This window comes from Notolabrus celidotus, chromosome 10, assembly GCF_009762535.1.
Source record: "Notolabrus celidotus isolate fNotCel1 chromosome 10, fNotCel1.pri, whole genome shotgun sequence".
Lineage (NCBI taxonomy): Eukaryota > Metazoa > Chordata > Actinopteri > Labriformes > Labridae > Notolabrus > Notolabrus celidotus.
The window spans coordinates 23919294-23946816 of NC_048281.1; the positions used below are offsets into that span (position 1 = coordinate 23919294).

Sequence of the window (27523 nt, forward strand, 5' to 3'; positions counted from 1 at the left end):
ACTCACGTCACCGTGCGCCCGAGCCGCGCTGTTGCCCAGCAACCCGTGCCTTGCGCTCGGGCCCGGCCTTGCCTTGCACCCAGCTCGGAGCTCTGACGCGCGTGTGACGTTAATAAGGTGGGTATCAATTTGTTATGGTGGTTGAGGGAGGGAAGGGAGGAAAGGAGGAGGAGGAGTTCCCCCTGTGAGTGCCGAAACCCTGCTCTGCATTCCGGCGGAGCGCACAGGCACAAACCGACCACAGTCCAGTCCCGGATCATAGTCCCGGGCCCAAAAGACTGGTCCTGAAAACTCTAAGACGGAAGGGAAAAGTTACTCCGCGCATATTTTTTGTACAGTCTCTTGCCTCTGTTGTTCATTTTCTCGCTTTGGTTGTGGAATGCTTTACTTTTCGAGTGAAAGCTTTCTGAACTGTGAGAGAAGGTGGTTTATGTCCGCTCTTTGAGGTAAGGTGACACACTTCTCTCTATTATTCTCACACCTAACCGCCTCATAAAGTACATATTCTATTCTATTCTATTCTATTCTATTCTATTCTGTTCTTTGTTTCATTGACGTTTTTAGTTTATCAAACACAAAGATATTTCTTTGTATTTATCATTTCATTGTTTCACTTCCTTCACTTTCAGTTTACTCGTTTTAAAATGAACAGTCAAAAAAGTACATCGGCTACATGTGATAATAGAATTTTGTCAATAGCATTAACCCAGCCAGCAATGTTCTGTTCTAAAAACATTCTGTTAATGTTACAGAGAATGTTACTGCAATGTTTTCAGCTTTGTGTTCAAGGAATGTTCTCTAGTAACATTCTCTAGAAACATTAATAAAATGTTAAGTGACAACAGTGCCCTAATGTTTCTTTATGTTCACAATTTGTTGTTATTAAAACATCATTAGAATACAAACATTCTGTCTGTATTCTAATAAAATATCAAGAGAATATTCTATCACATTTTGTGATTTGAGGTATCAGAAACATCCAGAAAAAATGTTGCTTTGAGAATGTTGCTCCTTTGTTATTAAGTAACATTATGGGAACATTTTATAGAAAACATTCAATAATTATACCTAAAGAATCATCTGAATGTTAAAGACAAAATGTTCTTCTGTCATTGATAGTTAACAAAAAGGAACATTACTTAAATCGATAAACATCCTAAAGATGTTCTTTGAATATTACACTGAAAACCTTGTCTTGAACCATAATCAGAAATTACAGGTAATGTTAGCCAATGAGGTGAAAACATTCCCTGGTAGCTGGGAACACATTCAGAACATGTACTATCAGTTTAAGGCTTTACATTGAATTAGAACACGTATTTTTGTACTTCAACTAAAACATTTCATTAATTAATAAACGACAGCACCTCATTCACTCCAAGCTTGTAACGCTGTTAGTAGCCTACTTTCTCACGACTCTTCCCATCTGTTCTCTGAGAAAGTTATCACACCGCTGCACATACGAGTAAGCTTTATAAGGGTGGAAGAAATATTAATATATTCACTGATATAAAATGGAGGGTGAATAGTCTTACAGGTGAAGCATAGCCTACAAACAGTGTGAAATCAAAGTAAACGTCCTTTTACTGCTAAACCTCTTAATCTCTTGAAGTTTAATCAGAACAATGCATTACTATACATACATATTAAATAATATTGGTGGTAATTATTTTACATACATGTTGAAATATGTAACTTTTAGCAAATTTGAGGTATAAACCACATTTTAATTGCTATGATAAACCAGTGAATCATATTTTAAGAGCTTTTCTATGATTGATAGTTTAACTATTTTAATTAAGAACATTATGTTGTGATTTCAGATAATTAAAGTGGAGTAAAAAGTATACATTTTCTCTTTGAATTTTATTGGAGTTGATTTTTTAGATATACAAAGTATGGTAGATATGGACTGTAGTAAATGCATATACATTTTTTATCTGCCTATATCAAAATACTAACTCTTAGATAAATTGGATTGTGTTTTTTTGCAACATTTATGTTATGTGTATGTCTATTTGGGTGTGTAAGACTCAATGAATGTATTTGCTCTGCAGGTTCCAGCCCTAATTATCCCAGTGCTGTAACTCCAGACTGTTGGTGCACCATGGTGATCATGACAGAGAACAGGGGACCTCAGTCCAGCCCTGCCCAGGGTAGGCCACTGCAGGTCGGCTTCTACGAGATCATCCGCACCCTGGGAAAGGGCAACTTTGCTGTGGTGAAACTAGCAAGACACAAAGTCACCAAAACACAGGTCAGCAGCTCCCCTCATCTACACTGTTACTACATTTTAGTACGTTTTAGATTGCATTTTCTTCATAATGATCATTTTTTAAAAGTGCAATTGTTCTTTTGTGTCCCAGGTGGCCATCAAAATCATCGACAAGACCAGACTAAATCCCTCAAACCTGGAAAAAATTTACAGAGAGGTGCAGATTATGAAGCTGCTAAACCACCCCCACATCATCAAGCTGTACCAGGTGTGTGTTATCTGTCATCTCTCTGCAATGTTGCTGTTGGCCATGCATGCGTTTGCATGTGTGCAGAATGACATGTGTGCGTGAAGCTGTGTGTTATTCAACCGGAGCAGCAGTTGTTCTGTGTGCAGGGAAACCTGAGCGCATGCATGAGTCCTGCAGTAAGAGCATTGTGAAACAATGCAAAAAGGGGTCATATTTTTTTTCCCCCAGTTGTTGTTGTTGTGGTGCAGGGCATTGTGCCTCATTACTGTTGACATGTGGCTGCAGCAGTGCCATTATGTGTGGCAAAAATAAGGGACATTTAGCATTTAAGTGGTTTGTATTGGCGTGTGGTGAGCTGCTGGCTCTTGGAACACATTGTATCATAAGTACAGCACAGCAGCATTAGTGGAATCCCTTTTGACCTCCCATTTGTGTCTGCATGTGTGTGTGTGTGTGTGTGTGTGTGTGTGTGTGTAAGAGGGAAAGAGTGAGAATATTAATTTGTACTAGTCAGAGGTGGGGATAATGCATTTCTGATATTTTCCTAGCTGTGCTGGTAAAAGTGATTGTGAGTGTTTGGGAAGCAGAGGACAGTGCAGGTGAAAGACGTCCACAAGTCTGAACCTTAAGCCTGATTAGCGACTGTTAAAGCCAAGTGCAATGTGTCTGTACGTCACGTGAAGGCAACCCCACAAAGAGCTGCTTTACTCCTAATCAAATTGAAGACTTAGCAGAAAGAATCGGCTTTCTTCTTCTCAGCTGGCCTTCGTAGCGCTGTGGCACGCGTCTGGCAGCAAATACACAAACACACACCCACGCAAACAAATACATGGTGCCCTTTCATTTTTTTTTTTTAAACTGTGGCCTTTTTCTGCCCTTTTGTCTCACTCGGTGCTGCTTTAATACCTTTGAGGTTTACTTGATGTTTTCCTGTTATAGGCAGCTGAGCAGTGTTTACTGCGAAATCACATAGTGACTGGAACATTCAGAGCAAGACATGATGTCTTGGAAACCCCAGCAGTGTTTCCCATCAGACGCAGTAGAGCTTAGTAACACTGACACAATCAAATATCCATTTTATAAAGGGGTGAAGCATCAGGTCTATTTAACCTTAGGTGACTGTCAGAAATATAATGAACTATTCTTATATTAATTTAATTTAAATTTTATTTTATTTATTCAGCACACTTAGACAAATAATTCAGTTAAAGATCCTGAGTCATTTCACTTTGTAGGATATTTTTTTATCATTCAAGATTTTTCTAGTAATTTAAAATGAATACTTTATAAAAAATGATGACGATCAGCCTGGCCCTAATACATATATTTCAACTATCATAACCTCTAATGGAGGATAACATCCTTGTTAGAACGAACAGAAACAGAGGATGTAACAGTTAATGTCGCACTTCAATACATTTATTATTAAAAATGGAAGTTGTTCATTTCATTGAGTTGATTCTCAAAGAGGAACCAATTTCTATACGTATTTTGCTTTCAAGGACCATCAAATTACCCGACTGAGTACGGTTTGTTTGTCTCTTGTTGTATCAGACATGCAAAGGTTAAAGATGATCTCATGCGTCCTTCATGTGATGAATTGAGTTTGTATGAGGTAAAACCAGTCAGATGGTTGTTACTCAATAGTTTTGAGCAATGCTCTTCATCCTCTTCTTCTCGGTACAAAGGGAGGATAGTGGCATAAGACCGTCTTGTGATTCAAAGGATACGTCCCCCAACCTTCTGCTTTCTGAATCAGCTGCTGCTTTTATTCATGAGAGCATACATGTTTTTTTTGTCTCTGTAGTCCAGGATCACAGCGCTCTCTTTGACCTTGTATCAATCACATTCTCCCCTCTTATCCCTCTTAAACCCCACTCTCCCACTGGTGGGGCAGCCAGCATAACAGCCTCTTATCTGCTCTGCTGTGAAGACCAGATTTGTTCAAACCTCAAGAGATGTTTTTGAAATTTTAGTCTGGATCCCAAAGTATCCGAGGTTACCACGTTTGTCAGGCTTGATTGTGAGAAGCTAGTGTTAAAGGCACTCGATATCTTTAAGCTGAGCTTGAATAAAAGGTGCAGGGGTTAAAACGTGATGTCTGGGGGTTAAGTATGTTTCCCAGAGTAATCATCATACAACTCCAACATCCTTAGAGCTAATGTATAGTAAATTAAAGGGGATGTATTTGGATGTGAAGAGGTTAATTTCCACCTGGGCCGTTCAAGGGTCCTTGACGTGCCGTGCCTGTTCTTCCGAGCAGTGACGTCAGCTGCGCCTCAAGGTGACAGGGCCCCAGAGAGCTGCCCTAACTCACTGATAAGCTACTCATGGCTTGGAGGCATCTGTGTATTGAATCACCCTATGATTGGTGCATTTAAAGGGGAGAAAGATAAATGAAAAACCCCCTATCATTCAGTGACATTCAATTCAAAGTTGGCTTCCAGTTTAACCCACATAGGGCTTTTGTCATGAGATGAAAACTGTTTTGTTGTGCAACCTTTCGGCTCAACTGAGCTGTCCCAGAGGGTTCTCCTGGGAAATGGAGGTCTTCTGTGAGCTCCAGGAAAGGACTGGGAATCGCGTCTTTCCGAACCAGCATAGTGCATGTAGTGATTGCACTTCTGGTGGTTTTGATACACAAGGCGGGATCCATGTGAAGAGCTCTAGTGAATCAGCCTCTCTGTTTCCTGTAAATAATGAGATAGGAGTAGCTTGTAATACAACTCTAGCATCATTGCTAGTGTTAGCCTTCAGGGAAACATTTCCAACTAGTTAATGTCAGATTGTAAAGTGTATAATTGGGTTTTCAAAAAATGACATAATCCAAGTCACAGACTGCTCCCTTATGTAAGAGGGCATCTAATGGAAAGACAGGGTGTAGATGCTTCCTGAGTGTGGAAAAATATACGGTGAAGTTTTGAGAGGGGGACTTTTGTGGGTAGAAAATGTCAAATGCTCAGAGATGTTTGAGTAGAGCTGCCTCGAAGGATTTATTCATCAACAGCTGCTCATGACCCGCTGGTTAAACTCATACTGTTTTGTCCTCTTTTCTTCTCTTAGGTCATGGAGACCAAAGATATGCTGTACATTGTGACAGAGTACGCAAAGAATGGAGAGATGTTCGGTGAGTACTTTTTTATTTTATGTCAGATTTAGCTGTGATTGATAGACTAGCGCAACATTTCTCTTTTGAAATGGATCTAAAATATCCTGTCTCTCCCTCTAGACCACCTGACTTCAAATGGGCGTTTGAGTGAGGACGAGGCACGGAAGAAATTTTGGCAGATTCTCACAGCCGTGGACTACTGCCATCGACACCACATCGTTCACCGTGACCTAAAAACCGAGAACCTGTTGCTGGATGCCAACATGAATATCAAACTGGCTGGTGAGTCTGCCATACAACGATTACATGGCTACTGTTTTTTATAACACATGATGTGAGACAGAGTATTTACTTCCCATCTGAAGAAAGCCTTTGCAGCTTCGAGCTCTTAAAGCATTGTATTTAAATGCTCCGCTGCACTCTTTGTGCTAATGAAGAGCCAATAATTCAATCATTAATGAAGCAGAGGAAATGACTTGAGCACCAAGTAGAAAATGATTAGTAGCCTCTGCCTCAGAGCAGTGCAAGACAACAAGTCTCTTCTGTGAGGATGATATATTAGCTTGATGCAATCCCATATTAAAATGTCTACAAACATCATGAAGATTAATCATGCCAACATTGACTGAAGGCCACACTTTAACATTCCAGAGCCCTGAGCTTCTCCCGTTCATCCAACAGTGTAAAGAAAACAAACCCTGCATTGTTGGAATAACACAGTCCTTGTCTGTCTCTGTTTGTGCATTGCAGACTTTGGATTTGGAAACTTCTACAACGCCGGGGAGCCTCTAGCTACATGGTGCGGCAGCCCGCCTTACGCTGCCCCTGAGGTGTTTGAAGGAAAAGAGTATGAGGGGCCTCAGTTAGACATATGGGTAAGCAGATAAAAGGAAAATATCAGTATGAAGTGTTCAGTCATGTGTTAAAGTTTTTCTAGGTCTGACATTCTCCTTTTTGCTTTTTCTGTCACAGAGTCTTGGTGTTGTGCTTTATGTTCTTGTCTGCGGCTCTCTTCCGTTTGATGGACCCAGCCTTCCTGCACTCAGACAACGAGTCACAGAGGGGCGATTCAGAATCCCCTTTTTCATGTCCCAAGGTATGACTGAAACTAAATAAAAATTACTATAATTTAGCTGTTATTTATAAATCCAAAGTGCTCAAAATCAAAAACTCAATCCTGGTTTTCCTCCTCTAGACTGTGAAAACCTGATCCGTAAGATGCTGGTGGTGGACCCAGCCAGGAGGATCAGCGTGGCCCAGATCAAGCAGCACCGCTGGATGCTGGCAGACCCCACAGCCGCCCACCAGACCCTTAGCCACTCCCTGACAGAGTACAACTCAAACCTGGGCGACTACAGTGAACCTGTGCTGGGCATCATGAATACACTGGGCATCGATCGCCAGAGAACCATCGAGGTGAGAGAACATGATGTGTCTTAAAATGCGCAGTTACAGGAGGCTTGAGTCTAAAGATAAAGGTCTTAGATACTCAATGATGTCTTTTATTACATTCCTATTTTGGAAGTAGACAATACTTGCAATTATTATCAAGGGCAGAAGGCCCAAACACAAAGTTATGACTAGGTTTCATTCAGAGAAAAAGGCTGTGTGATAAGCTACAGACAGGAGGAGATGGTTAAACAAAGGGCACTACTAATCTACTCTCTCTTCCTGTAGTCCCTGCAAAGCAGCAGCTACAATCACTTCTCTGCCATCTACTACCTGCTATTGGAGAGAGTGAAGGAGCATCGCGCCCAGCAGCTCAGCCGCCAGTGTGGAACCTGGAGCCAGAGACCTAGGAGCACCTCTGACTCCACAGCCCCAGAGGTGAGATCTCTACCTATAGGCATCATGAGCTTAAGTCATACCTGATCTTCCAACCTGATCTAACCTGCAGCTTGTTCGTGGAGTCTTAAATGTTCTGTGCTTTTCCTCTTGCTACCAGGTGATTATGGAGTCCACTGACAGCTTTACAGCCACAGCATTCTCAGCTGCTGCCAAAGGCATCCCTCCTGTGTACTCAGAAAAGGAGCATGACCAAGGCGGCTTGTTCCAGGTAAAATCACTTTAAAACCTGGAAGCATTAAGCCCTTTAGTGATTGGGGACTTCATCATCCTCCTGATGCGTCTATTGGGTTTTCAGTCAACCAAACAGCTAACAGTTAACCTGCTTCTGTTTCAGCGAGTGGTGTTCCCAGTGGAGGCGAGCCTGAACAGACTCCTCTGGAATCGCTCCATTTCCCCCAACAGCCTGCTGGAGACCAGCATCAGCGAGGAGGTGCGACCCAGAGACCTGGAGGAGGAGGAGGCAACGCAAAGTCTTGGGCCCCTGCTCCCTCCCACCACCACCTCCCGCAGACACACTCTGGCTGAGGTGTCAGCCCGTTTCCATCAGTGCAACCCTCCATGTAAGAATGCTGGTCATATGTAAAGTTATGTCAAATAGCACATTCAATCCACCCTCAGATTCTAATTTCTACCCTGCTCTGTTGCTGTAGGTATTGTGGTCAGCCCTTCAGATGGTGCCTCTTCTGACAGCTGTCTCAAGTCTTCATCCAGTCCGGCCCCCATCTTGCAGGCTGCTTTGGGTGATATGTCAACACTTCTGGCCTCTAGGGCTGAAGGTGGAGCTCTGCTGCCTGCTGGAACTCCCCTGGCCCTCTCCTCCCACCTCCTGCCCCAGGCACAGGGCAGCCTGCCCGCTGCTAGCTTCCAGGAGGGTCGCAGAGCCTCCGACACCTCCCTCACACAAGGTACGAGAGCATGAGCGTTAAATAGAGTCGACCGAGTGTCGTCTATGCGCTCTGATTTTCATTTTTTCACATGTCTAATATGTCAAATTATAGGATCCAAGGAGTATTGTGTAACACTTTCCTCATGCCTTTCCACAGGCCTCAAAGCTTTCCGCCAGCAGCTGAGGAAAAACACACGCACCAAAGGGCTACTGGGATTAAATAAGATTAAGGGTCTGACAAGGCAAGTTGCTCCTCCACCCTCCTGCAACCGCGGCAGCAGAGGGTCAATCGGTCCGGCTCTCTCAGAGCACCGCAGCATGTTGGTGGAGGTGCTGCACCAGCAGAGGTAAGACAAACTATTACCAAAGCAGTTATTAAATTCTTAATATAAGATGAAGATCAAAAGGTTTCAAACTAGGATGAGACTCGCTTTGGAATCATATTAAAGAGTGTGATCTGTTTTGTGTTTCCAGGATGCTACAGATCCAGCACCAACCCCAGCCTCAAGTCCAAGCTGCTCAGACAGGACCTACCCAGAATCCTCTGCTCTTTCTGGCTCAGAACCAATCAACTTCTCCTCCACCTACTACCGCATTTGCTGCCTCCTCCATGTTTGAAACCTCCACCCCCTCCACCCTGCCTTCTCAGCAAACTCCAGTGGTCCTGCAGCAAGGTCCCTGGCAACAAACCCTCGAGACCTCCTCCTCTTCCTCCTGCTGCTCCTCATCCAACTCATCCTGCTTCTCCTCTTCACTGTCCCCTGTGGCCTCCGCTGCTTATCTTCTGGAGGCTCGTCTGCACATCAGCCAGCAGACCCACCCTCACCCCACCAATGGCCTCCAGCAGTTTCCCCAGTCTGCAACACAAGGCCCCTTCACTATTATGTCCAAACCAGCGGTGTGGAGCACAGATCCTGACATGCAGGAGCTGTGTCTGGCTGCACAGCAGCAGCAGCTCAGTAGCTGCGTGATGGTGAAGTAAATATCAGCCATCAAGACCATCGATTGTTCCGTCTGGGGGAGACACCCAGGAAAAATGATGACTTGATATTGAGCTGAGGATAAAGAGCAGAAGGAAGAACAAAAAGCAGATGCAAGAGAAACCTTATTTAACAACATGCTGTACACATGTGAGAATGTGTCCACACACTTGTGTATGTTGTATACGCTTTTGATATGGCATAAGCTAAAGACTAAGCAATAACCAAACTGTACAAGGTATTGAAGCTGTATGAGACAGCCAGAAAAGCAATAATAGACTGAAGGACTCTCATCCAGCTTCCTGTTGGACTCACTTGAATGAAATGAGAGCTGAAGTAAGCTGATACAACTGTGTCACATGTTTTTATGCTGTCTAAGTCAGTGTTTGGATTTTTTTTTATTAGAGGAAGGCTCCCTCCTCTTCAGTTTTTTTTTGTGTAATTTCCTGTTCTTGTTTTTTTTTCACTTGACTGGACACAAGACCAAATTCTTTTCTTTTTCTATCTTTTATTCAGACTGTGTTCGCCTTTTGAAAGAGACATTTCTCTGTAGCAGTGCAATGAACATACAGCATAGTGCCCTAAGCTTACAAATGCTTACTGAAGGAGCTGCTTTTGATTTGTATCAAAACTGTGATATTTTTTCTGTCCAGGAATAGCATAGCTGCGCAAAATGCTGCTTTTACCTCATGCCGCAAAAAGACTGCTACAGAACGTCCTCATCAGCCAAAACTGAAGGAATATAGTGTATCGCTGACTGGGCAAAGCACAACAGGTACTTCAGTCAGCTTAGTAGCACTTTACATGTGTGGACATATGTGTCCATATTCCCTGCTTACGAGAAGCCCCTTTTTCTGATGCTTTTACTACCTCCTTGGGCAAGAAATTGGAAAACGGAGAAAGCTGTAAAAATCCACCAATAACATGTTGTCAATACTAGAATATCAGAGGGAGACAACTTTCATACAGAAAGAACAAAGACAGTGGGAACCGTGCAATATTTCACATTGAAATACAAATGAAAGTCTCTTTATATGATGATCAAATTGTATAAGCATATAAGCCTGAGGTTTTATTTGTTTGTTTGCTGTGCGAGTTAGCTGACTAGAATAGGTACAACTTAGGTAACATAATAACATGATACTGTAGAAACGAGAGAAAATGCATTTTAAAATGTTGCATCTTCTAGCATGCTTGTAGTTGTTCAACTGAAAAGAAGAATTTGGGTTTTACCAAAGAGAGGACAGCACAAGAGATGGGTGATCTATCACAGATACACTACTGACTTTTCACTTTAAATGCTGTCTCAAAATGTAGCACAGTGGTTCGCTAGCATTTTCACTTGATCTCCTCAGCTCTCGCTGGGAGAGGACTCCTGCTGCCACCAAATCCTAAAGCTACACATGTTGTTTTTAGCTTTTACTATCAAGACCATGGTGGTATTCTTTTTTATACTTTTCTAGAAAATAAGAACAAATCGAAAAAAAAAAAAAAAAAAAAAAAAGGACATAGCAATACCATGTTGTGCTGGATGTTGATTTTTCTCTTGTTGTCCATAAGTGGCTAGAAATAGATAAAAAGAACCTGCAATAAGCTGTTTTTGAGTCATGTATGATGACTTCATTGAAAGCTGCAGGAGATGTGTTGTATTGTAAGCATAGCTCTCTCATATTCTGACACATCTTGTAGAAGATCAGTGTTTTGTTTTTTTCAAACCCAGTTTTAATTTGGAAACATGCAGGGTTGATATTTCTATCCAACATTTTCGGTTGGTTGCACTCACTACCAACACTTGTGCCTTTATCTGAACAAACCTGTGATCAGAGGTCTCCATCTCTGACAGTCACACTGAAGAAGAAAAGATGGATGGCTCAGTCGCTTGTCATTCAATCAGAAGTCCTCTTTTGATATCCTCTCTCTTCACTGAATCTGACCTTTGAAGTTGCTGTGGAAACAGAAGCAAGAATTGCACTTTATTCATATTTCCTGTTAAGAAGTTTTTGTTCCTCATGATGAAAAAAACCCATCACAATACTATAGAAACACTAAGACTCTTGATGCAAATATGTAAGGTGACCCTTTTTGATAAACCTTGGATAATAAGAAGTATTTCTTTTTCTTTTTATTTGTTTGTTACTTGACTGTGTGAACATGTATGTGTGTGTATGAGTTTGTGTGCGAAGGCGAGAAGAGAAAGAGGAGGAAAAAAAGAGAAAGTATGTTATTTCAAGAATGATTGTTTATTTATGTGGCTATTTATTTAAATAAATTTCACTTCCTAAACTGGCTGCTGTTTCATCTATTTATTTTAATCATACGTTGGATTCATTTTCTGACATCTTACTGTGGAAAACTTGAACAACTCTTCTACAACTCTAGAAACAGACTTTTATCTATAACTTTAATAGAAAAAGAATCAAAGGATTATTAAAATATTACACCATATTCATTTAGCTTTGGTTCAGTTATACACTTTGGCTAATGTGAGGCATGCATTCTGGTGTACTGACACTTCCACAACATCAAATGCCATGCCTACTATGGCACATGTCTAATATATATCAGCTCTCAGAATAAGATATTTTAAAAGAAACATATTATAATAACTGTATAATTATGATATTTCAGACTGGGCTGACCTTAAAGTCCAACACATGCTGTGCCAATTAAATATGCGCACAAAGTACACAAATTTATTGTATGGCTTGCTTTAAAAATGTGATGTTTCTTGCTGTAAATAATGTATTTTTTTTAGTATTTTTAATCCTTTTTTAAAAATGAATTTAATATATGTTTTAGATAACTTTTTTTTTTCTTTTTGTCCGTTTTCTTTCTTATCCTATTATCATTATTTGTGAATCTTGAGTGATGTTAAAACTAATACAATTATCAGAAAAAAAAAAAAAAAAACGTGACATGTTATATGTCATTAATACTCTAATAATGTATTACGGTTCAATTCATAGACTGTATAAAATATGGACGTAGTATCCGTGACGTCACCCATCTGTCTCTGAAGCGCTGTTTTGAAGCCAATCGTCGGGGGCAGCCATATTGCTGCTGTCGAGCTAGTGTGATGTAAAGAGGCGGGCTTTGAGCCTCCTGAATGAAACCTCTGAATCTAATGATCAGTACAATAAGGAAATGGGACTTCAGTCTGCAGTAAACCTATAACAGCTTTCTTTTTACATTGCTTCATATTAAAAAGACTATAATACAATAACATAAGGACTTTTAGACTGCATCAAACCCTTTATGTATTGAGAATGTTGTTTCGTATAGCATAAAAATATCTCATGGCTATTTGATTAAGTTGTAAAGTTGAATTATTCTATCCAGGAGAGTCTTACCACGGATAGTGCAGGAGCAGAAAGTGCTGGTACTAGAGGATTGCATTTTGCTGAACAAATCACTTCTAATTATGTCTCATCCTTCTCTACTAGCTGATGACGAGCCACACTGATGATGCACTGACACCCTGTGATAATGCTGTGATGCAGAGTGATGATGCATTAAACCCTGATGACCTTCCTGCTGCTGGCCGATTATTCACAAAACTGAGAACAGACAGGTGTCTGACGACTGACAGGCAAAGGCTACGTGGGAATCAAATGACGCAGCAGCAGAAGGAGCAGCAGCCAAACAATCCATGAGCCAAATTAACACTGCTGCTCTCCTCTGGCTGCTCACTCGCTCCCTCCCGTTAGAGGAGAGAAAGAAGATCTGAATTCAAGCAGGAGTGAACGTAGTACTGCCTGTTCCAAACATACAAACCTGTTGATCCACTGCTCGCAACATGTACAGATTTACACCGTAGGGGGGCCTCATCGCTGACACATACACACTCAGACAATCTTACATGTAACATATGGCCTGACATTTGGCATATGAACCACAGGCAGTTGCTCATGAGGCCTCAGCTTGAAAGGCTCATTGTGCATTTGACATCCAGCCTCCGCAAACAAATCCATCATCAGCTGCTGCCTGCTGCAGACATGACCTTGGATTAACTAACAAGCCTTTTGTAACATGCTCTCAACAGCACTGAGCAACCATCTGATTTATGGATTTGTGTATGTGTAAGTGAGCGGTGCTGTCGTTGTAGCATAGTCCAAGTTTGTCACCCAGCCTAGTTTGTTTGCATCAAACAGACAATGGAAAATACAGTATGACATTGGCTTCATATGAGGCTTAAAGATAAAATAAGAAGACAAAAGAAATAAAAAAAAGAAATAAAAAAAAAGTGCGACATTATAAAATACAAATTAAAATTGAGTGTTGTCATTGTTTTCTTTGAATTTTTAAAATTCAAATCCATTCCTGGGATGCATCCTGCACTTCCCATGAGCACCATCACCAGCTGTTGTAAAGATCTGACTCTATCCAAAGCATTCTTTGTTGTGGAGCAATTAATTGCATAAATACGTATTTTTGAATACACATATCTTTGTTCAAGACCTTAAACTTTTTGCACAACTTTGACAAATGTATTACTGTAAGCTTACTAAAGGTAACCAGACGTACTGGTTTAATATTACCCGGTACAGCCCTGGTGTCATGAAGTATGCTCCAGTGTCCCAGTAGATATTCGAATAATGTAAACATGCACACGGTTTAACTTAATTGTCCTCATAGCCATGTTATGTTTACGTTTATATTTATTTATTTGCACAATTAAAAGAAAATACACACACAAAAAGAGCAAAGATAAATAGTATACTGTGCAGGAAGAGGCAGAAAACTCAGAGAGCTTATTTGAAGCCTCGACCCAAATAGTGTTCTAATATCAAAAATTAGAAAGTAATTAGAAAATACTAAATTGGCACATATAAAGAAAATAGTTGATACTAAAAATAAAATAACATAAGATTATATAGAATTAACAATTAATATAAATACAGTTGTTACATCAGCAGAATTCAAAATTACAAAATATGAATATGATGTGTAAGAATGCCTTTTTATGAATATGTGGTTGAGTATGATGATTCTAATTAAGTAACAGTGGTTGAAAGTTTTTTCAAGCATTGTTTATAAAATTTTAAAGATAGTTTTTTGCCACATTGGAATACATTTTCCAGAATTAGCTGCCCCTGAAACGTGTTGAGAATTGACTTCTACATATTGCTTATGACTTAGGTAAACAGTGGTTTGTAGAATTTCTCTGTCTAAAACAATACTTACACAGATAAAGCAAAACTTCTCCTTGCTAACTTACTCCTCACTACCAAACTTTACCGGTGGAGCTCGAGGCATTAACAGTTACAGGCCAGTTTGAAATATCAACTCAACTCATGGAAAATCTGACTGTCACAGGTACTAAAGTTCAGTATAAAGACATAACCAGTCTTGATGCTGATAATGTAATTTTATTATGTAGGTCATGAGAAGGCGTCAGTATGGAAGTGAAATGGTTTCATAATCAGTTAAAAACTCCTTACTGTACCTTTAAAAACAAAAACAGGTTAAAAACTGTCAGGTTTTAAAATTGAAATGTAAATAGTTGCATCGTCCACAAAAGGTCTGTGTTTCTCAGGCTTTAGATTTACAACCTCTTTTTAAAAAATGGGGAAAATGTGCCTTGAACCGAAACAAGGAATGCTGTCAACCTCTTCTTTATAATCTACACTGAAACTCCACAGCTGTGTCACAATTCAGGGTTAATCCTGTGAAGGATCCAGCCTTTGTAGCCTGTGAAGACCTCTCTGCCTGAACTGAAATAAGACTGTCTGATCCATGGAGAATTTTCTGTTTGTATCACCAGCTGTTCATACCTTCATAGTTGCGTGACATAACACTGTCCCTGGTGCCTGGCAACAGGTAGGTAGCTGGCTAACTAATTAACATAACCAGAGTTGCATAACTTAACCAACATCACACTCATTTAAAGATCATTACAAGTTTCAGCATTTGCATCACTCGCTTTTCCACTGCGTTTAATTCAAAACCAGTAATAAACAGCTGCTTGAGAGCTAGCCATCTTGTTTGATCTTGGACCACAAAGGATGCACCCAATGCATCTTTCTCAACACGGTTGCCTTCCAGTCTCAGCCACACACACACACACACACACACACACACACACACACACACACACACACACACACACACACACACACACACACACACACACACACACACACACACACACACACACACACACACACACACACACACACACACACACAGCAGTATAAAACATATTTTGCATGTGCTTGCTAACTTTAAAACTCTTGCAGCAGCTCCAGAATATAGTTTTTAAATGTTTCTTTGTATCAAGAGAAAGATTTTTTTTACTATTTATGATGCCCACAATCTGTCTTTGCTTCCTTACACTATGGTACATCGTGACATACCAACAGTGGGATATGTTTAAATGAGGTCACTGAACATTTTGTCCAAGGAACAGTGACAACTAATAAAAAACTAAAGAGCAGTGGGCCTGGATCGGTGCCTTGTGGCACTCCACATGAAACTTTTAATCTTCAAGGAATTCTGGACCTCAAAAACAGATCAACCAGAGTGATTAAGTGAAGAAATACGAGCTGTCACTTGGCTTGCCTTGTGGCTGTGAGAGGCTGAAGTTAAAAATAAAAAAAAACATTGAAACCTGATGTAGTCACATCACATCCAGGGGAAATATTGTTTTCTTATGTAATCACATTGCAAAGATGATCCGTCCTGCTGTTCTTTGTATTGTGCGAGTGCCCTCCTGAATTGTTCTTGAACATTTCAGTGATTGTCAGGTATTTGATATCCACCTCGGTGACAGATATATGGAGGGGATTCTGTTTATAACTCTGCAAAGTTTGCTGTGTTTCTGTGCATGTAAATTGAGCTACGGGTTTGGGATAGTTCTGAGCAGGCCATCAAGTGCTCTAAGAGAGGACTCTGTGTGGAAAGCACAGGTTGTTCCTCTGCTCTCACTACCTCTCACCTTTGTATAAACAAAAAAGGAGAAACACAGAAGTGGTAAAAAAAAAAAAAAAAAGAAGCTTTCACATCCTTTACTAAAATAGACATCTATAAAAAAGAAAACAGATTTAAGGTATAAAAGTTACAATTATACATAGTAAAAATTTAGGAATTAGTAGTTTGTTGTCATGTTGCATTTTCAAATCACAGCTCTTTGAGGTGGAGCTAATTTTAAACATTGTATACCCCATTTAGTATTGAAAGGACCACATTAACATTTAAAGTTGATTTCAGGACTGTCAGCATTAATGCTTTTACCATGTTACATTTAAAGTTGTCCCAAAACAAACTAAAGTGCCAATGACTTTATGAGGGCTTGTCATGTAATAAACAATGTGACTTATCCTCTAGTTATGAGACAACAATGGAGCTCTATGCACAGATCGAGTTATATAAAGCCCTGGATACACTGGCAACACTTATTAGTAGGACACAATTATTTGTGGTTGCAGTTTTTAGAAAAAGAACAGACCAGCTTTGTTCTCTAGGTACATAGTAAAACGATCACAAAGCAAAAGTCTTCTTCATCTGAGAGTAGAGTGGAAGTCTCAAAAATTTGGTAATTTGGACGGCACTACTGTGCACCAAAGTGTGAAGAACATTTGACCGGATCCTTCCTGTCTCACACTGTAACACACAAATGCACAACCACGCACAATCAAGCACACAAGAAGAGGAAAAGTCCAAGGTTGCACAGGAAAGGCTTGCCATAAAAAATTCAGAGTGTTTTGAATAAGTAACTCAGTTTTTAAAAATGAAAGCGTCTTAAACAGAAAGGCTTTCCAGATTCTCTGTGTATCCACAAAAGCAGAACAGACTTCAGGTTAGAAAAAAAAAAAGCAGATGGGCCGGGTACAAAAGAGTAACTGTGGAGGATGAGAGAGGAAATTTATGTTTGATGACAAAGAGGAAATTTAGACTCATAAGGTCAATTAGACTGTGTCAGTCACAAGAACAGTTATGCAAGAAAGTATGAGATGGTACAGTTACTGTAAAAGAAAAGAACACTGCACTGAAGTTTTTTTTTCTGTGCATAACAACAAACTCATAAATATTAGAAACTGGCTGCTGGGGCTTTTGGATGTCTCTCCTCGCTGTGAGATTAACACCACACTAACTGTGTGTGTACGTGAGTGAGAAACTGTCCACATGCGTCACTGCCAATAATCGAGTTCCTTGGCAGGATGAGTATGAATACCAGAGGATTTGTGTAGCTCGTGGGGGTTCACAGCAAAGTAAATAAACAACTCTAGGAAGTGTGCGACAGGCCACTGTACAACAGAGTTTGCTGTAGCCTTAATCACTTCATTGATTCATCTGCGTGTAGCCGTGGCTTTAGAAACCCTGTAGTCATTTATTCATTCCAGTAGAAGTGAGGTTTGTTTTGTATGAAAGACTTAGGAGTTACTATGACTAGCAAGGACAGAGAGCACCGCCTACTTCAACCACAGTTTAATCTAAAAAAGAGACATTACTTAGACCACTTGTTTATTAGTGTTGGATGATTTGTGAATGCAGGGCAAGTTTATGCCTCATCATGGCTTAGCTGCACTCTGACACAGAGGTTGCACCATTTAAAGTTTGGTAAATTACTTCTAAGCAGCTTAAAATGTTAATATCTTCAGTTAAAATGTGGAAGCTGACCATGTTAGAGAACTTGAAATTGTAAAAGGGGTTGATTATGATTTGAAATGTGACTAATCAAAGCTTTAAATGAGGTTACAGACGATTTTAAATATCAAGCCTGGAACTGTTTTTTTGTTTTTTTTAAACTTAGCTCCAATAAAAAAAGGGCTCAGATCACTGTTCATCACTTTCTCAGAACCAAACAGTTGATAGAAAAAACGTGCGATAAGCTGGAAGTTAGCAGCTGTGGAAACAATTAGTAGAGTCTGATCTTTATTTAGAAGTTCTGCATTAAAATGCAGAATCTGTGATGGGACCACTAGAGGAAGTGCTAAACAAAAGGCAAGGAAAGAACTCTCCTGTTTGTTTGTGTTCATTGTGTGAACAGTTTGTTCATTATTTGTCAGTCCTCGTGTTGGAGTGAATTTCCCAAGTGACACAGCCAGCTCTAGTACCAGGTAATTTACAAAATGTACTCTGAACCACTACATCAGGAGTTTTCAGGGCGGCTTGCTTGTGATATCACACGTCAAGCACATGAGTAACGTGAACACACAAGCAGTTTTAATTTCCAAGGAGCATGAGTGTCATGTTAGGGAGGAGGCACAGGTTCAGACTGACCTTTAGATATGCACACCCATTACTGGAGTTGTGACAACTGTAGTCTGACAGCAGCAAAGAGCTAGAACAAAGCATTAGTCACCAAAACGGAGTATTATAAAATCATTTGGAAAATATTTAGAACATTACTTTAGGCTAAATGAGATGACATTTAATCCGTCAAGAGGTTGTTTATCAAGTTCAGTCAGGTGATTTAGGGTTAGCCAGGGTTTTAGAAATATGAAGATCATAGACTTGCTTTGGTAGAATTTTGCACACCAAGTTTTTTCCACTAGCTAAGCTCTGTTCATTTTCAATAGAAAAACATTCTTATTTCATTTATCCATTAGCTCCATGCATTTGCTGACAGCCATATAATACCACCTGAGCATGGTCGGGCCTGATTCATACTTGTCTGGGAGACCGCCAGGGAAAACCAGGTGCTTAAAAGGAAGCTGTGGCTTAGTGGTAGAGTGGGTTGTCTCTTAATCAGAAGGTTGAGCCCAGCTCTCGCAGTCACATAACTAAGTGTCTTTGGGCAAGGCAGTGAACCCCAAATTGCTCCGGGTGACACATTTAGTGGTGTGTGGATACGTATGAATGGGATTATAATAATACTGATGGTCACTTTACAAATCATCCTCTGCCACCAGTGTATGAATAAGGTGTGAATGTGACACGTAATCAGGAACTTTTTGACCGGGGTGGCCCAACTGAGGCTCTCACATAGGCAGGGGTCGCCAGTGCATTAACAAATAAATAACATTTACCCTTTCTGTCTTCAAAACCTACTTTCATTAAAATATTAAACAGTTGTTATATTCCTTTTGACTTAAAAAAAAATCATGACAATGTGGCATACATCTTCTAAGCTTAATTCTGTAAGGACTTACAAAAGATGTTTTTTCAAAGTCACATTTGAGGGCACTAATAAAGAAATTTACTGTCAGCCTTTTAACTCATCCCAAATGATAGATTTTAACAGAAAACCCACCTCTGACAAGGCAAACAGCCAATCATAGTTTAGGATTTTGGGGTGGCCCCTGGGGTGGCCCCTGGGGTGGTCAATTGGATTTCAAGGGGTGCCAGTGCCACCCTAGGTCACCCCTCTGAACACGCCAGACTCATACATTGCAGTCAGTTGCCAGTTATTCAATTTTGGTGGGCAAAAAAAATCATACATTTTCAGTGGATTGCAAATAATTGTTTCCCTCTTCAGTTACAATCCACTGATAAAACAATAAAACAGCAATGGGGGACATTTGAACTACATCAATTAACACCCACACTCAATCTCAGGGATTTTTGTATTGAAACATTGTCCTCACTAGAAGTTATGACACTGATGGGGAATCCAATAACTGATAAAACGAAGATACTGTCATTGGTTTCGTTGGTACTGGTGTCTCAGAATTCTGCATAAACTATTAATGTGTCATGGCACATACAGTCTGCAACACCACTGCTTAAAACTTTTAAAATAATGTCTTGACCTTTACAATTCATGCGTTCAAAAGAATATAGCATGTTATTAACTGCAAGTGTTTTTGTTATCTTTAACATACCAACCAGTTTTAGATCAACCAGAAGCTACTACCTCTCAAATGGAACCCAAAAACTAAAACATGATATCACTAATTGCCTGCACTGTCTCACATGTCATTCACAGCCTCAAACTTTCACATGGCACTAACAGTGTGTTTGAGGTAATGTGCAACTATGCCATTGTTCTTTCACTCTGGTGACACCACCCAAGACTTTAATTTGGAGGCTCATACATCAGCTCAACACTGGTGTGGCACTCCAGTCGAGCAAGATTAAAGGAGAGTGAGTTATACACACACACACACACACACACACACACACACACACACACACACACACACACACACACACACACACACACACACAAACTGTGTCAGCTGTGAGAGCTATGACGCACTTCAGGCTCTGTTAATATTGTACAGCAGGCTTTGGCGTCTGTGTGAGCATTCCATTACAGGCATTACATTCCATTACTGTCTCATACTGAGTTCACTAAGCAGCTGTGAGCTGAACATGACTGAGCCGCTGTCACAAAACACACGTACAAACTCAAACTTCTCTTTGTTCACTGCCCCTCTCACCTTTCAAGCCCTATGGAATTTTAGATGCACATTTTGGATTTGATTAGTCTGAGAACATGTTAAATGATTAAAGGTGACATATCATGCAAAATCGACTTTTTAAGACTTTAACTTTTTAAAGAGACTGCATAAAATACAACAACTCCTCCTCCGTTTTTCATTACCTGCACACGTGTGCTAACAAGGAGCTTAGGAGGGAGGCATGCTAGTTGTAGGCTGTCTTAATAAACACAAAGGTCAGTTTCACTCCCCACGTCTGCAGATTTGAAGATGTAGTGGATGATTTGTATTTTTCATGGAAAAGTGCCAGAGCTAGTTAGCATAGCCACATAGCTACATGTTCATAGCTGTGTACCAAGACACACGTCGACATACTGATAAATAAAACAACGAGAAACACTAAATCTGTGACCAATCGTTCGGAAAGGTCCTGCTGCAGGCGCCTCTCCATCAAGATCAGAATCTGGATCAAATTCGGAGGGCTGAAGTAACGCGGGTCTGTGAGCAGCCGTGTATATTCAGCCAACATATAAACATTAGATCAACGTGCTGGAGAGCCGAGGCCACATCCACCTCCTGAGGGGGCGTGGTCAGAGGGAAAACAGACTGTTCTGAGCAGGGCTGAAAAAGAGGGGTTTACAGGAATACCAAAATCTGATTTCAAAGTGTTTTTTTGAGCATAAACTTTAAAGACATGTTTTGGGGACCTCTTAGACCAATATATTTTGATGAAAAAGAGCGTAATACGTCACCTTTAATGTTGTGGTAAAACAAAAGTTCCTCATACTGTAGTGCAGAGGGGTGCCCACCTTTTTTGAGCCAGGATCTACTTTCAAGTTAACATGTCTGCCAACATCATATACTGTATAATACATGGACATAGTCTGATGCAGTATTTTTAAAGCCTATTGTCTGTGGTCACCATGTTGGAAATGCTGTCTCAACCTAACTTTTGGTAGACCTAGCAAAAGACAGAGGTGGAGTTGACGCTGGCTAATACCATAGACTGTATAAATAATGGACGTAGTATCCGTGACGTCACCCATCTGTTCCTGAAAGCTGTTTTGAAGCCAATCGAAGGTGGCAGCCATATTGGAAATGCAGAACTCAACCAGGCAAAGAGTGACGTAAAGGGGTGGAGTTTGAGCCTCCTAGCCAACAGCTATGTGTTCCCGTCCAGGAGTCAAGTCAGTCATGTCCTTATTTGGGCAAAAACTTGTAATCTTAATATCTTCTGAACTGTCGCGTTAGAAAATAATTCACCCCCGTACAGTGTGTGCCGATAGACAAATTAGCTACGTAGAGCCAAGCCGTTTTTTGAACCAGGCTGTAAACATGTTTATTAATGCTGCAAAGATTGTCTTTTTTGAACAGTGGTCCATGTGGTTTCAGGTGTTTCTGCAGCCAGCCTCAAGCGGATTCTCAATGAACTGCGGTTTTTAACACTTACGCATGGGCTTCATAGTTTGAGACCGGAGGTTGCCGCTTGGCTAATACTTACAGTGTGCTCACCTAGTCAAGTCAGCCGTGCCCCTAACTATGCAAAACCTGTAACCTTAATATCTTAAAAACTAATGAGTTATATAAAACATGTTTCATTTTGCTGTAAAGATGGCTTTTATGAATGTGTATGTGGCTCCAGGGGACACTCTTGGATCTGCAGTTTTAAGCATTTCCACATCAGCTTCATATTTCAACACCAGAGGTTACTGCTTGGCCTAGATCTACCCGTGTATGTATCTACCATAAATGTATAACTCTACCTCAGTGTGACCTCATGTACTGTGACACTCCTGTTAAGCAAGAATGTGACTGACGTGATAAGATGTTATCATTATATCATTGGTGTTAGGCCAGGTGAAAATTGACTGCTGCACTGCTAACTGGCCCTTCAACACTCTCACACTTTCTGTGTTTGTAGAGCTGCTTTAGCAGGGAAATCAGTCTGGTAGCGCTTGTGCACAGTCTTGAATTGCTGTTCCATATTTCTCATCTTCGGCTGGGCCACACTGGCATTGCAGATGAGTCAGATGGACTTTGAATCTGAGCAAAAGTAAATAAAAACCTTCCTCCCAAGCCGAGTGAAAATACTACATTTTTGGCTAGTTTTATGCTTTGAAAGTGTAGCTAACTGCCAAATGATTGACAGCTATCCATTACCACTCACACTCATGGCCGACAGGTCCATTCTCTGTCTCTAGATGATGAGCCCTGAATGCTGCCCAGCGCTGACAAGCAACCAATACAAACACTGTGATGTGTTTAAGTTATCATTCCTTTTTTATTATTTAATGCATTTTACTGACAGGATATGATTGTAAGAGAATACAGACAAGAGAATGATGATACACTTTTACCATAAAGATTGACGACAACGAAAAATACCTGTTTTCTACACCTCTTGCAATCAACTGATGAGAATCAATCAAGCGGCAACCTCCGGTCTAAAAATATGAATCCAATGCAGAAGTGCTAAAACCTGCAGTTCAATCGAGGATCTGCTTGAGGCTGGCTCTGAAAGTACCGGAAACCACATATACACCAATTCAAAAAAGACGATGTTTACAGCTGAAATAAACATGTTTACGGCCTGGTACAAAAGACGAGTGTAGTCTGGATAGCTCATTTCTCGATCGACACACACTGTGAGGGGGGTGAATTTTTTTCTAATGCGGCAATTTTGAAGATATTGAGATTACTAGTCTTCCAATGAGAGGCACAGCTGACTTGATTGACAGGCGGGAAAACTGTAGCTGTTGTCTAGGAGGCTCAAAGCCCGCCTCTTTACGTCACAATCCCTCGACAGCAGCAATATGGCTGCCGCCACCAACGATTGGCCTAAAAACAGCGCTTTAGAAACAGATGGGTGACGTCACGGATACCACGACCATATTTTATACAGTCTATGGAATCAATCCAGGATTGCTTTCAACTGGTTGGGTGCTACTGTGTACTTTATAAAGGTTGAGTACATCTCCACCAAGTTTATGTAGTAACATTTATTAACATAATTAATTTAGTTTGATTTATTAACAGTGCTAATATATGGAGCTTTTTCATCTTATGCATGTAATAGTTCAATGTCAACTTTTTAGATCTTTGCTCTGTTATGTGGTCCTTGTTTTTAGCTATCTGTTTACTTCTATGTCTGCTCCTACAAAGACAAGATAAGATAAGATAAGATACTCCTTTATTCATCCCGCAGCAGGGAAATTCACAGAGTTACAGCAGGAAACAAGAAGGTACACAGTACAAGAATTCCAACAAGAATATATATATATATATAAATGTCCATCAGAGACGACAGCTAACTCAGTAACTCAACCAAATGAAATGCACAATAAACTACAACCATGATCTAATATATCATCACATTTTGAAATTGACTGTAGCACTGGCTGGGGTCTATCACTTCATGAGGAAGTAGACCTTGCCTGAGGCGCACAGTGTGTTGCAGAAGAGGCCCACTATGCAGCGTCTTTGTTCCATTATCAAATTCAAGGTATGCGATGCACAATGGATCACACTATTGAGGAACTTTTATGAGAAACATGCTTTAGATACCATTTCAGGCAATTGGAATGAGGTGCAGCAGTGCATTGAGTGACATTATCTATCCTTTGTTGTAGTTAACCAGAGGACTTTAACATTAATACTTAGACACACCAGCTATTTGGCTTTAAGTTGTACCAAACAAATACACATAATATGTATTCATATACTAACCTGTTTTCAGGACATTACCACAGTAATCCTTAGATTGAAAGTAGATTAAATGTGTGACTATTTTCCAAAGAATAAGGCTAAAAACATGATAGGGTCATTGGAAAGGGTTGAGAAGCACACTGAAAGGTGTATTTGTCTTTTATTAGATGAATTGACTGAAATGAAGATATGTTTTTTTTTCCTATTCTCCTCCTCTTGTGTCAAAACGAAAATGTATTTCAATTAGCTGCCCAACTCATTCTTTTTCCAATCCTCTCTTAAACTTTATCTCAATCATAACACTCAACCTATATTCTGGTGTCTCCTTGTCTTATCTCTCTCTCTCTCCAGTGTTTTATCTTTATCTGCAGGGACTTTACACGACATGCGTAAGTGAGATGATGGAGCTTGAGACCAAAGTGATCAAAGAGAGAAAGTCACAGTGCCTCATTGCATCATGTGGCCATCTCATGCCACAGAGCGTCAGAAGTTCTGTCTCTATGGTACAGTGGGGGACTAAAGTCAGACGGTGGTTGCGTAACTGAGCCCAAGTCCTGAACCTTCAGCTCCTGTTGCACTTGGTATAAGATATCAGAGACAGCACGTCCACTTTGTTGCTACATGACTGTGCATTGGAGTTGGGTGTCATGGGTCTCCCAGCACAGGTACTCCCTTTTACTTCTTGCACCACAGAGAGGCCTGAGTCTAAAGTATGTGTTTACTATGGTGAAACCATATTTATTTATTTTCATAACCTATACAACTCTAAGTTCTGTACTGTGGTTTATAACTCAATACCAATATCTCTATATTTCCATCAGTATCTACTAAGAGGCACGGTAACAAAATAAAATAGGGTGGTAATTTATGCCTAAAATGTTTCTTCAATTTACCTTTTTTTTTTTAAACAATACTAATATTATAGCATGCTAATTTTAACAATATGTTACAACTCTATTTACAGCTAATCTCAGCCTGTTTTGAGTCTTTGCCAAGTCTCCTGTCCTAAGTAATAAAGTCTGAATTCAGTCTGAGTCACCAAATAAGAAATGGAGACCAAGTCTAAGTCTAAAAAATGTTTTAGTACAATTATAAGTATGAGTAGTTATATGACTAGGAGCAGTGTTTTACTGTAAACTTGTTTTAACAATGAATGAACCATGACTGACAGTGTGGGATCTTAAAAATGCATAGGAGACATTTAATTTATTGATCCTCTTGGCCTGTCTGGAGATATTAAATGGTCAATGAAGTTGCTGTGCATCATGGTTCTTTTTTAAAGTTACATTTTTGGGGCTTTTACAACTCCATTTATAGAGGAGAGCACAGTGGATAGAGCAGGAAACCAGGAGAGAGTGGGGAAATGGCATGCGAGAATTGCTGGAATTGAACCCAGGCCATCCACTATATTGGCGCACAACTTATCCATTAGGCGAAATCCATGCCTGCACTATGGCCCTCTTAATGAGGAAACATGCATGTGTTTTTGCTTCAGTTGGATCACTAGGTTTCTAAAAATCTCAAATGTACCTGCAAAACACCCGCATTTAATCTGCAATTTCACCAACCAAATATGTTGTTGAGTCACAGTTGCTAACATTACCGTTAGCTTAAATAAACAATAGTCTAAAGTAGGCTAACTGTAGCATCTCACTTAGCTTCTTTTCTGGGCACATGTCTATTTGAGGTTATCACTGTCATTCTCCTTAATGGTTCCTTTTACAAATCTAACATGTTGCACTGCACATGCTTCCACCATGCTTTAGGCATTCTGGCAGGAACTGTTGCAGAACAAGACAGCAAGTGAGAATTCATGTAGGTGAACACATCAGCGGTCTTGAGATAAAAACTAACAAAACGTATGAGACATATATGATGATGATGATAATAATAATAATAATAATAATAATAATAATAATAATAATAATAATAATAATAATAATAATTTGATTTGTAGAGCACTTTTCAACAAACAAGTTACAAAGTGCTTACAAAGGGCAGCAAAATAAAACAGGCAGATCATAAAAACACACAAGTCAAGATAAAGAAATATAACATTTTAAAATACAAAAAATTCCCCTGAAAGAACTCTAAAGGAGTCAAATTCTTTTAAAATATATTTCTTAAGACGGTTAAAATAAAATAAAGTCAAATAAAATTCAGATAAAATCCGGGAAGGCTCTGCGATAACAGTATGTTTAAGAAATAGGCTAATTGAGAGTCCTCTCCTTCTTCTGAGTCCTTGAGCAGTCAACACTTGAGTCCAAGTCTGACTCATCAACGCTGGAATCAGTTCAATCTAAAACACACATGAACAGAGCAGCCACCACATGACATTTCTGCATCTGTATTTAAGGGAACAGGTCTGTAACTGTGTCCCAAGGCAATGTTGTATTTCAGCACATTGTTAATATTGCAAAAAAGGAGCATTTAAAAATGATTCTATGCTCACACAGTCGCTATAACTGCAGCTCTTTGGTTTTTCTGTGTCACCTGTCTGTCTGTCACCTCCCCAGGCTGCAGTGGACCATGAGGTCAGCAGCCTGCACTGACGTCATTTAGTCAAGCTCCACAATAAAGCTAGCAGTCTGCAAGAAGTTTACAAGTCTGTCTATCATCCTTCCAAACTGTTAGTTATACAAGATTGTAGAGCTTTTGTGTGTGTATGTGCGTGCGTGCATGCGTGTGCGTGTGCTCCTCTAAGTGGGTCATGTGAGTTTGCACAACCGGGCGCAGGGCAGGGAAATGGGTCAAGAATGAAGGCAAGGGTTAGCGTTAGTAGAGCAGATTGTTTGGGACAAGGAGCAATATTTTGTTCTTTCCTAGCAGTCATGGGGTTCTGCTGAATTTGTCAAGGTATTTAAGGGTCTTGCCTGCAAGATTTGCCTCCCTTAGTTGTTGCATATTTTTTCTCCTTTTTTCTTTTCCTCTTGTCCTCAGCTGTTATGCTCCGTGTCACACATTAAGATCCTTTCGGGCTGACTGCCTTTTCTTGTGTAAATCCTCTGCTTGGCCGTGTCTCTGCAAATTTACGAGACTTGACCCACACTTCAAAGGCACTCGGTTATATCACTTTTAGTTCCCTTCTCTGCCGCACAAAGTTAATGCATGACCTCAAGTCAAATGACAGGAACAAGCACTCTGCTCAAGGGAAGTGAGTGCATATCCTGTTGACGTCATGATCTTGTGATCATTTCACTGAG

General features: G+C 40.2%; 1 protein-coding gene and 1 long non-coding RNA gene across 3 annotated transcripts in view; one reads left to right on the forward strand and one right to left on the reverse strand.

Annotated features, from left to right (window-relative positions):
• On the forward strand, positions 1–10792 carry sik1 (salt-inducible kinase 1). 2 transcript variants are annotated; one of them, XM_034694382.1, is made up of 14 exons: positions 1–117; positions 2058–2257; positions 2367–2483; positions 5529–5592; positions 5695–5856; positions 6325–6449; positions 6547–6670; positions 6770–6990; positions 7252–7401; positions 7520–7630; positions 7757–7982; positions 8073–8327; positions 8466–8655; positions 8783–10792. In XM_034694382.1, exons 2-14 carry the CDS (start codon positions 2108–2110, stop codon positions 9288–9290), a joined length of 2403 nt encoding a protein of 800 aa, XP_034550273.1. In that variant the 5' UTR covers positions 1–117; positions 2058–2107; the 3' UTR covers positions 9291–10792. The 2 variants fall into 2 exon arrangements, with proteins under 2 accessions (XP_034550273.1, XP_034550272.1); XM_034694381.1 differs by having other exon boundaries at positions 53–446.
• Positions 4983–27523, reverse strand: part of LOC117820563 — a 25269-nt gene continuing 2728 nt past the window's right edge. Inside the window, exons 2-3 of the long non-coding RNA XR_004632773.1 lie at positions 11103–11233; positions 4983–5155 (exon numbers count right to left, since the gene is read on the reverse strand). This is a non-coding gene — a long non-coding RNA (uncharacterized LOC117820563). The remainder of the gene's footprint in view (positions 5156–11102; positions 11234–27523) is intronic.

Bases quoted from the DNA above. Each gene is read 5' to 3' on its own strand.
- sik1 (XM_034694382.1), top strand. From the start codon at position 2,108: ATGGTGATCATGACAGAGAACAGGGGACCTCAGTCCAGCCCTGCCCAG. The intron at 2,484-5,528 runs GTGTGTGTTATC...TTCTTCTCTTAG, and splicing joins ACATCATCAAGCTGTACCAG to GTCATGGAGACCAAAGATAT. The intron at 7,631-7,756 runs GTAAAATCACTT...CTTCTGTTTCAG, and splicing joins ACCAAGGCGGCTTGTTCCAG to CGAGTGGTGTTCCCAGTGGA.